General features: G+C 43.1%; 1 protein-coding gene across 4 annotated transcripts; it reads left to right on the top strand.

Annotated features, from left to right (window-relative positions):
- The first annotated feature begins 1536 nt into the window (after nt 1-1536).
- Nucleotides 1537-10871, top strand: LOC110498979 (APOBEC1 complementation factor). 4 transcript variants are annotated; one of them, XM_021575742.2, is made up of 12 exons: nt 1537-1691; nt 4274-4417; nt 4888-5022; nt 5113-5243; nt 5462-5700; nt 5926-6090; nt 6196-6293; nt 6551-6830; nt 7541-7758; nt 7964-8100; nt 9030-9166; nt 9556-10871. In XM_021575742.2, the coding sequence occupies exons 2-12, from the start codon at nt 4319-4321 to the stop codon at nt 9705-9707; spliced, it is 1791 nt and encodes a 596-aa protein (XP_021431417.2). In that variant the 5' UTR covers nt 1537-1691; nt 4274-4318; the 3' UTR covers nt 9708-10871. The 4 variants fall into 4 exon arrangements, with proteins under 4 accessions (XP_021431417.2, XP_021431419.2, XP_036811712.1 ...); XM_021575744.2 differs by having other exon boundaries at nt 7565-7758; XM_021575743.2 differs by lacking the exon at nt 1537-1691 and adding an exon at nt 1715-1884.
- The last annotated feature ends 48 nt before the right edge of the window (nt 10872-10919 follow it).

A 10919-nucleotide genomic window follows, 5' to 3' on the forward strand; every position in this document is an offset into this window, starting at 1 on the left:
TTTAAACAAATCAAAATATATGTTATATTTGAGATTCTTTAAAGTAGCCACCCTTTGCCTTGATGACAGCTTTGCACACTCTTGGCATTCTCTCAACCAGCTTCATGAGGTAGTCACCTGGAATGCATTTCAATTAACAGGTGTGCTTGTGCTGTGACAAGGTAAGGATGGTATACAGAAGATAGCCCTATTTGGTAAAAGACCAAGTCGATATTATGGCAACAGCTCAAATAAGCAAAGAGAATTGACAGTCCATCATTACTTTAAAACATGGTCAGTCAATACGGGAAAAAATTACTTTTAATGTTTCTTCATGTGCAGTCGCAAAACTATCAAGCCCTTTCATGAAACTGGCTTTCATGAGGACCGCCACAGGAAAGGAAGACCAAAGTTCATTAGAGTGACCAGCATCAGAAATAAGTTTAAGTAACAGACACATCACAACATCAACTGTTTAGAGGAGACTGCGTGAATCAGGTCTTCATGGTCGAAATGCTGCAAAGAAACCACTACTAAAGGACACCAATAAGAAGAAGAGACTTTATTGGGCCAAGAAACACGCGCAATGAACATTAGACCAATGAAAATATGTCCTTTGGCCTGATGAGTCCAAATTTGAGATTTTTGATTCCAACCGACGTGTCTTTGTGAGATGCAGAGAAGGTGAACTGATGATCTCTGCATGTGTGGTTCCCACCATGAAGCATGGAGGAGGAGGTGTGATGGTGCTTTGCTGGTGACACTGTCAGTGATTTATTGAGAATTCAAGGCACACGTAACCAGCATGACTACCACAGCATTCTGTAATGATATACCATCCCATCTGGTTTGCACTTTTTGGGACTATAATTTGTTTTTCAACATAACAATGACTCAGCACACCTCCAGCCTATGTAAGGGCTATTTGACAAAGAAGGAGAGTGATGGAATGCTACATCAGATGACCTGTTCTCCACAATCACCCAACTTTAACCCAATTGAGATGGTTTGGGATGAGTTGGACCGCAGAGTGAAGAAAAAGCAGCCAACAAGTGCTCAGCATATGTGGGAACTCCTTCAAGACTGTTGGAAAAGCATTCCAGGTGAAGCTGGTTGAGAGAATGCCAAGATTGTGCAAAGTTTTCATCAAGGCAAAGGGTGACTACTTTGAAGAATCTCAAATGTAAAATATATTTTGATTTGTTTAAATGTTTTTTGGTTATTAAATGATTCCATAATATATGTCATTTCATAATTTAGATGTCTTCACTAGTATTATACAATGTAGAAAATAGTACAAATAAAATAAAACCTTTGAATGAGTAGGCGTGTCCAAACTTTTGACTGCTACTGCATTCTTGAGTCAAAAGTTATAGTTAATACCGTGATTTAATATGACAAAAAATATTCATGTTGACTTGAGAGTATATAATGTGGTGTTTTAGTTAAGTGAGCAGTGAGTCTGTGTCTGTCTGAGAGCACCATGATCTTGTTGTCCCTGGTCAAAGGGCTCCTCTCTCTGCAGGTAGGGAGGCAGAGAGAGAGATAGGGTTGGTTAAAGTTTAACCCTGCAGGCTCATAAAGCAGCTGGGGGACAGTGAACCTTTGGAGTTTGATATGATGTGATGACAGAATCACCCCAGTGACACGTTGCTAAATTCCCCAGAATGAAGGACTGAGTCTTCCGGGTGTTGATCTCTGGAATTGCTCAGGTAAGCTTAGCTCCCTAACTCTTCCTGGTTGTGTGTCTGCTACTTTGGAGTCTTGTAAAAAAAAAAAAGAAAAGGCTCCCCTTGAAGAGGGGAGCTTAGCACTGAGGATATTTTTCATGTGACAGATCTAACTGATCAACTGTAGTCAAATGTTGTGTTGGGTGACTCGTATGGTTCTGAGGACACAGCCGAGGTAAGAAAGCAGGAGGCAGGCATGGTTAGATGGTTTCATGTAGATGTTTGGAAACAACTTTGATTCAACCAGTGGGGTGTCATTTTCTGTTCATCTTGTTGATGTTGAAGGTGTCACATGTGTGACATGACTGGCGGGGAAAAGCCACGTTTGAAATAGTCATTTTAATTCAGTCGTTTATACTTTTGTAGCCGGTCTATCATTTTTATTTGTCAATTGATTCTAGGACAGTAAGGGCATAGTATTCACAGTAGGGCACTTACAGTTTCAGATAAGACAAACGGATTAACAGTAGCTCTTTCAACTGAAATGTAATCCTATTAAATACACCTACCACTTCCTACCACATACCACGTAAGGTATGGTAGGCTAGATTACAATGAACATATGGGACCTTAGTCATAGCTCCATTTTAAATTCGACGTCCAGTAGAAACAACACATAATAACCCAGTAAACATTAAAGGAGACTTATCTCAAAAGAAAAGATAATTGATAAAACGTGTGACTAATGACTCCAAAAGGGAAATGAGTCTGAACTATTTGATATCATTTGTATTATAAATCTTATTGGACTCATTTCTCCAGCAGCAACAGCGGCCAACCCAGTGGCCTTCAGCCCTGTGTGTATTTAGTCTCAGTCAACAAAGCTACTAAAAGCAGGTACTGATCACTGCCAGATAAGCCTCCATCTAGTTATCTTGTTTACGCAAACGGTAACCAGGCTATCGTGAAGAGAGCCCCAGACAGAGTGAGAATAAGAGAGAGAGAGAGATTGTAATGGAGTTCTGTGGTATTATGTCCACTCAGGGCCTACCCTCATAACAACGCCTTCTCTCCAAGCCACCCAGAACAGAAATAGAACCTAAAGACCGTTTTCCTCCCCAGGTGTTTACCTAGGCTTAAAGTGGCACCCGCGTAACCCAATACCTCATATTTGACAGTAGAGATTCATTGAAGGTGTTTCTTGGTCAGGGAATAGAAGAGTGATGTTGCCATGGCTGGCTGCCTACGCTAATGTTGTGCCAGTGAATGATTAGGCAATAACTCATCTCTCTAGACACCGGCCTGGAGAGTATCATAATGGCAGCTAATACTGAATTCACAGATTCAAATAAATGACCTGGGTCCCAGTATTGTTACTGATGACCGTGTGAACAAACAATCTGAAATCTGAAATGAGAGAGTGAAACCATATCACCTCTGGCTTGACTGACGGTGCTCGACTCGAGAGCAGGTCTACTCCAGCATTTCATATTTTGCCTGGTGTCTTGACATTTACAACAAAGCCTTCCAGACAGCCGTTGAGGAGAGTGATGAGGAGTGAACTGTGAAAACAAAGACATCTGTGGGCTTGTGTGTGTTGGCAGAATTCACTTTCTTAAAGGAGAGATTGGCTTGACTGTATTTGGAAACATTTCAAGGTGAAAAAGACAGTGTGTGCATGATATCATAATTTCCGTCACGATTGGCACTTGAGAACGTTTGAAGATCGTTTGAGTGGCCGTCACCCCTCACGTACCCTTTGACCCCTTCTGAGTGGAGCCTTGTCGTCACTAGCAGGCCTCTCTTTGATCCATACGTGTAGAAAGAAACAGAGACAATCAGGATGGAAATGATTGCAACACTCAGAGTTGCCTGTTTACTGTATCTTCCTGATGAGTTAATCAACCTCTTACCAACAAAAGGGGATTATCTTGAAGTAGCCTATAGTGTGCTAGTGTTGGGCGTCTTGTGTCTTGTGATTGGCCATTGAAAATCAAAAGGCTTGATTAAGGGACCCTTATTCAAAGCTGTTGCATAAATACTTCACGTATGTCTTATGTGACAGTACATAAGTGTGAGAGAGTGGGGTGGAATAGATTGAGACAAAAGGGGCCTCAGTGGGGGTCTGCTGTTCCTGTGGTTGGCTGAGTTTCGTTAATAATTACATAGCTGTCCTTGACGGGGAACTGAATGAAATAGGCTTCTCTCTACATGTCGTCATGACATGGAGCAATGGCATTAGTGCACAACAGCTGAGTACATGTTGGAGGTGCCAGCCAAAATCATACTTGATCATTCTGTAAAGGCAATCATTCTGTAAAGGCAATCATTCTGTAAAGGCAATCATTCTGTAAAGGCAATCATTCTGTAAAGGCTAAAGTGTACTTATGAGCAAATGTATCCCACAATACAGAGCACAATTGTTTTGCTATATGTGGAATCCATTACCGAAGGTCTGAACCAGTTCAAGAGTTTATGCCTAAAAAGTGAAAATAGTAACAAAAGAAGGCTCAGGCATGGTAACAGTGTGATTTGGTGACCTACTGAGCTCCAGTTCAGTCGGGTAACTGTATGGGTTGTTCAGCGCTGTCACTGATGTGTTCTGCATTGTGATTTAATTTCAGTGAGCACCCCTAATTTTGCTGATTTATTGCTGACAATCGCTCTCAATGGAATCTAATCAAAAATCCGGGGATGGACTGACGGGCATGCAGAAAGAGGTGCCGCTGCGTGCACTCATTCAGCGCACGGGATACCAGTTATTGCAGGTAGGAACCAGACCCCAATCATTTAGGGCTTTCACCCAGTATATGACCAATGCACAGTGTTGGATACTATCATATGGCCCCCGCACAAAAGTCATCCTTCTTTAGGGAGTTTGTGTGTGATGTGAGGAAGTGGGGCTCTGATCAAATCCGTCGCCTATCCATCAGCTTCAAACCTATTTTCGCTAGGCCTCGGTCATGACAAGTGATAATGGGGCACCACCCTGTGGTGGAAGAGACAAACGACCGGATCCCTTCGGCCGTTATTGCTGCAGTCTGGCCCCTGGCAATTGAATTTGATTGGTGCTTCTACAGCTCATACTTTATTGCTATGTGGATTGTCTGGGCAATTTGTGCACAACTACAAGATCATACCAAATGAAGATATCAGGGAGATTTCTATATGAATGCTCAAATCTCTCATTCGGAATGAAACCTGTGCTATTGGTTACTCATTCCAGTTGTGTCCACAGGAGAATGGTCAGAGGAGGTACGGCGGGCCCCCTCCAGCCTGGGAAGGCCCTCCCCCAGAGAGGGGCAGTGAGATCTTTGTAGGGAAGCTACCCAGGGACCTCTTTGAGGATGAGCTGGTCCCCCTGTGTGAGAAAGTAAGAGATGTTTGCCCACTTAAAACAGTTGCCAAAGTGTAACCTGTTGTATGTCCTTGTTTTAAAAATAAATCCCCTTTCTATTCACAGTTTGGGAAGATCTATGAGGTTCGGATGATGATGGACTTCAACGGCAATAATAGGGGATATGCATTTGTTACCTTCACCACCAAAAATGAAGCTAAGACCGCCATGAAACAGCTCAATAACTATGAAATCAGGTAAGCAATCACATGACACAAGGAAATGAAATGGAGAAAAAGCCCTGTGTCGCCTAATGGTCAGCTACCAGAAACATATGCCTGAGTCATGGAAAACTCATTGCAGGACTACGAACACTCTCTTCATCAGCATACAGCAACGATATCGGATTTCATTGTGTACATCGTTGACAAACTAAATCAATCTTCCCATTCAATTCAATCTGTTTACTCTCCAGGAACGGAAGACTCCTAGGAGTGTGTGCCAGTGTGGATAACTGTCGTTTGTTTGTGGGGGGCATCCCCAAATCCAAGAAGAGAGAGGAGATCCTGATGGAGATGAAGAAAGTGACAGATGGGGTGTTGGAGGTGATTGTTTACCCCAGTGCTGCGGACAAGACCAAGAACAGGGGCTTCGCCTTTGTGGAGTACGACAGTCACCGCGCTGCAGCCATGGCCAGAAGGAAACTATTACCAGGTACTGGACCCTTATTTCATACAATTAACAGTCATAGTACTGAGAATCAGTCAGTCAGTCAGTCTAAAAACAGCATCATTGTCACATAATCCTATGGAAGGATATAGTGTATCATATTGGATCATGATAACTTTGAGACTTTTGACTGTGAAAACCAATTTGCGTCTTATGACTCTGGGTGGGCTGATTGGCTGAAACGTTGAACTTCCTGATCTTCTTCCCCAGGGAGGATCCAGCTGTGGGGACACGCCATCGCCGTGGACTGGGCGGAGCCTGAAGTGGAAGTGGACGAGGACACCATGGCAACGGTGAAGATTCTCTATGTGAGGAACTTGATGCTGGCTACTACAGAAGAGACCATCGAGAAGGAGTTCAACAGTATCAAACCAGGCAGGTTCAGTTACAGTACAGCCGGAGAGTGTGTCACGTTTGGGTTTCTGTATAGGAGTGTGTTGTAATGGGGTTGATAAGCAGATGCATGTTAACGATCCACAGGTGCTGTAGAGAGAGTGAAGAAAATCAGAGACTACGCCTTTGTCCATTTCACCCAGAGAGAGGACGCGATAAGCGCCATGGATGCAGTGAACGGAAAGGTATAATCTCTCACACTTTCTCGCTCGCGGGCCTCTCTCTCGCACTGGTCCATCCCAGGACATGTAATGTTATGACGACACGTGCTTTTATCTAAAGTGACTCCCAGTTAACCATACGCGCAATATCAATACATGCAACACATGTGGGAATCAAATTCACAAACACAGAACCAAGCAGCATCACACAACAATGCACGATCCAGCCACACAACTGTCCTCTACACTGAACAGTTCCTAAATGTCAACTCCTCCCCTAGCTGGTGGATGGCTCTCCTGTGGAGGTGACCCTGGCCAAGCCGGTGGATAAGGACAACTACGTGCGCTACACCCGGGGTACAGGTGGCCGCGGTGGGGCCCTGCTCCAGGGGGAGTACACCTACACACTGGGCCAGGTGTATGATCCCTCAGCAGCCTACCTTGGTGCCCCAGTGTTCTACGCCCCACAGGCATATGCTGCTATTCCTAATCAGTTCCGCTTCCCCAGTGCCAAGGGGCATGTGGGTGGCCGTGGCCTGGTGCGCACACCCTCGGTTAGAGGTGGGTACCCTCTCTCTGCTTCCTCTCCACAAACAATCAGTGAGACACAATTGAACTATCAATCTTTGTCTTTGAGTACCTGACTTGATCAATGGTATCTGCTATAATCACTTGAGAGATCCAAATCCAACCAGCCTCGATGGGTAGATTCCAACATCAGCACTTCACTGAAAGATTCAACTGAAATGACTTTGGTCTAAATTGCAATGAATGGTTTTAATCAACAGCATGTTCTAAAATAGTTCATTCAAATGAGGCTGGAGCCAAATACACATTTTGCAATGATACAGTGTATTTTCTTTCATTTATGTCTATGTTTGATCTCCTAACAGAGATAAGTTACCCATTTTCATGCATTTAGCACTTTGCTGTACTGCTTTATTTATAGTAGTAAGAGATTTGGGATGTCTGACTGTCATTCAAAATGTGCTCTCCATGGCTGCATATTACAGTCTAGTATAACAAGTGCGATCATTCAATTAAGTTGGATTTGGGGGGAATTGAACATGTTGAAAATGGAATCATTGAAATGAATGACGACCAACCAAAAATCAAAATCGAAATAACGCCACAGCTTTAAGTGGTGAAAATGAGAATCGCTGTACTGTGCCGGCCTGGATGACACCATAATCAGTGTTTACATCGTCTTGATGGCCCCCAGGTGATTTCTGGTGATTTTGATTGGATTTAATGCCTTCTTGCATTCCTAGAAATTTACATGAATGTACCTGTAGGGGCAGCGGGGGTGCGCGGAATGGGTGGTCGCGGATACCTTGCCTACGCAGGTGTAGGCCGAGGCTGTGCCACCTACCAACTAAAGACAGACAAGCACCCCGACGACAAGCTCTTTGACCTGCTGCCGGGCATGGAGCTCACGCCCATGAACCCTGTGTCTATGAAGCCTCCCGGTATCAAACATGCGCCACAGGTACACACCTCCCGGACGAGGCAATGCATGAGAACTGCATGATGAGGAACAACAACAAACACACACACGCACCCACACACTTACTTATTATCCCTAAATAAGGTATTCAGAATTCTGCTCCCTCAATAATTGAATGTTGCAGAAAAACAATGTCATATCATTGATTGATCTATGGATATGTGTTGATTCGTATACCATCTTCCAGATCTTGGAGGATGTGTGTCAGAAGAACAACTGGGGGCAGCCAGTTTATCAGCTTCACTCTGCCATTGGACTTGATCAAAGGCAACTGTTCCTCTACAAAGTCACCATTCCGGCTCTGGCCACCCAATACCCTAATGTGTAAGAAACACAGCCATACTTTGGAGTCTACTGTACACATCAGTTATGTTTTCAGTAGTGGCTTCCTATATCGAAGGACCCCTTTGGATAACATAACCTTATAAAGAAGTTCACTTTTAAATTATTATTTTTTTTTACCAAATCTGTGTTTTGGATGTAAATTGCATGTTACAGAAGTGCCCAAACACTTTCTTTGCGATACCACTTGGTTTTGAGAAGTAATCCAACAGCAATAAAACTCTTCGTGCTCGTTAAGAAGTTGCAAGGGCACAGATAAAACATGAGCAAAGACTCCAAAAACACCCAAACATTGTCATTTTAGAAACGGCAACGCTCTCAGTATAGCGATGCAGGTCTTTAGATGTAGTACACATGAAATTGTGTCATTCCCAACTTTATCCGCAGCGTTATATTCCATGTCAGGCATGTGGCGCATGCGACTCGAGCGATACTTCTTCCGTGTAGCTCGCGCATGAGCACACAGAAAGGTAGGCTCTAGCTCCTGGGAGGGCAACTCCAGTCCTCCAGGGCCTGATTGGTGTCACACTTTTTCTCGATCCCTAGCAAACACAGCTGATTAATCAGATTGCATTCTAAACTGAAGATCATGATTAGGTGATTATTGGAGTCAGGTGTGTTAGCTGGAACTGGGGTAAAACTGAGACACCATATCAGGCCCTCGAAGGACTGGAATTGCCCACCCCTGCTATAGCTCGAGTCACACAACATGTAATATAACGTTGTGGATAAAGATTGTAATGACACATCCGCTGAATAAGCATGAGGAAGTCTATCGCTAGTGGGGGTCAATTTCTAAAGCCAAGTGAAATCGCAAAAAGAGCAAGTGTCTGGGCTCTTCTATTACATACCATTTACATACATACATACAACATCAACTTCTTTAACCTTCTCTCCCTCCTTTCCTCCAGGCATCCGTTCACCCCAGCCAAGCTGTGTACTGCTGTGGATGAGGCCAAGGTTCATGCTGCGGAGCATGCCCTGCAGACCCTGGGGCTGCAGACAGAGGGCGCTGAGGCCTCATCTGCAGCAGTAGCTGCATTCCCAGGTATGTTGTAATTTACTTTTTTTTTAACCTTTATTTAACAAGCCAAGTCAGTTAAGAACAAATTCTTATTTACAATGACGGCCTAGGAACAGTGGGATAATTGCCTTGTTCAGGGGCAGAACGACCAATTTTTACCTTGTCAGCTCGGGGATTCCATCTAGAAACCTTTCGGTTACAGGCCCAACACTCTAACCACTAGGCTACCTGCCTCCCCCAAAGGTCAGTAAGACTTTGGGTTCTAGTGCCATCCTGGAACCTCATTAATGGCATATTCTGGCAAGTGCTAGTTTGTGATAGGTTCTAGAAAAAAAAACGTATCAGACAGACACAATAACAGTAAGATATGAGGTTAAACCATTTAAATGTATGTCATTTCTCCTGATCTGCAGGTTACACAATAGGGAACACCTCAGCCTCAGTAGCTGCCTCCCAGCTCAAACAGGCTGTCACCCTGGGCCAGGACCTGACAGCATACACTACCTACGAGGGCTATCCGGCCTTCGCCGTGGCAACCCGTGGAGACGGTTATGGGGTGTTCTAAATTCTTAGTATATACATTCTCAGTCTGTGTAAAACTTATGTAGTATCCATTATGTCAATTTCATTTGATTGTGTTGATCTATTTAGTGGTAGAGGACCAGAATTAGATGTTGTAGAGTTAGCAAATTGTCAGAAGTAGATTGTTTATGATGCATTTTATAATTATTTTGACAGCCAATTATTTTTTCCCAAATCATCTTTTATATGACACAGTTGCTGGTTCATAGTGACGGACTAGTGACTTCCTTTGACCCAATAGAGTTTGTAGGGTCCCTTTCAAGTTTGTTCAATTGTCCCTAAAAGTGTTTATAGTTCCTCATAAATCATTGATAGAAGTAGAGTTTGCAAATGTCAGGGATACCATTTCTGCCATAGTTTCAATGGTGACCTTTTACTTTCTACCTAAATCTCCTGCAGGTGCCTTTTGATGTTGTTGCACAGTTGTACATTGTTAGACTGAAAACACTGGTGTAGTTCAGCCACTTTTGATGGTGAGATGTGTGTCTCAGTATTTACAAATGCATACACAGAATGTGTTTCCCTCTCTTTTCCGGCGTTATAGTGTGCAGAAAGCGAAAACCATCCACAAGCTGTGAAGCTGAACTGCCTATTTTAATATTTTGAAGGTTTTGTTGTCTATGGAAGTCTGTGCAAACGTGTCTGTTTCATCCATGGGATATTTATTGTCAAAATGTCTGATTTTTACATTGGAGTGTTAGCTATGGACGATCCTCTTGAACAGAGATCGACGTCATTCTGTTTTGCTTATTTCCCTTATTACCTTACACCCGACCTAGGCTTGTGAACATGGACGTTGGAAGTGTTAACACACTTATCAGGGCACGAAACGACACTGATAAATATGATAATGCCTACGCAGTGACAGTATTAAAGTGTGTATAGCACTTAGAACGTATTTTTATACCAGAAATCCAACACTATTTGTATAGTTATATTGTTTTTGGATATTTCAAAATTCTCTGTGCCTCAATAATTGATCTGAAATCCCATAAAAGCAAATGATAAAGGGTTGAAATAAATGCAAATCTGAAATTTTAAGGAGAAATGGGTACATTTTTGGCGACGCTACATGTGGTACTGCTTTGGGTAATTAGAAAGTGTCATGAACTGCGATTGCCCATGTATAATAAATAAACCAACTGCATTTTGAGAACTGCTTTCTTCACTTTACTACAACCTTTTCTCTCTACAT

Source organism: Oncorhynchus mykiss, chromosome 20, assembly GCF_013265735.2.
Source record: "Oncorhynchus mykiss isolate Arlee chromosome 20, USDA_OmykA_1.1, whole genome shotgun sequence".
NCBI lineage: Eukaryota > Metazoa > Chordata > Actinopteri > Salmoniformes > Salmonidae > Oncorhynchus > Oncorhynchus mykiss.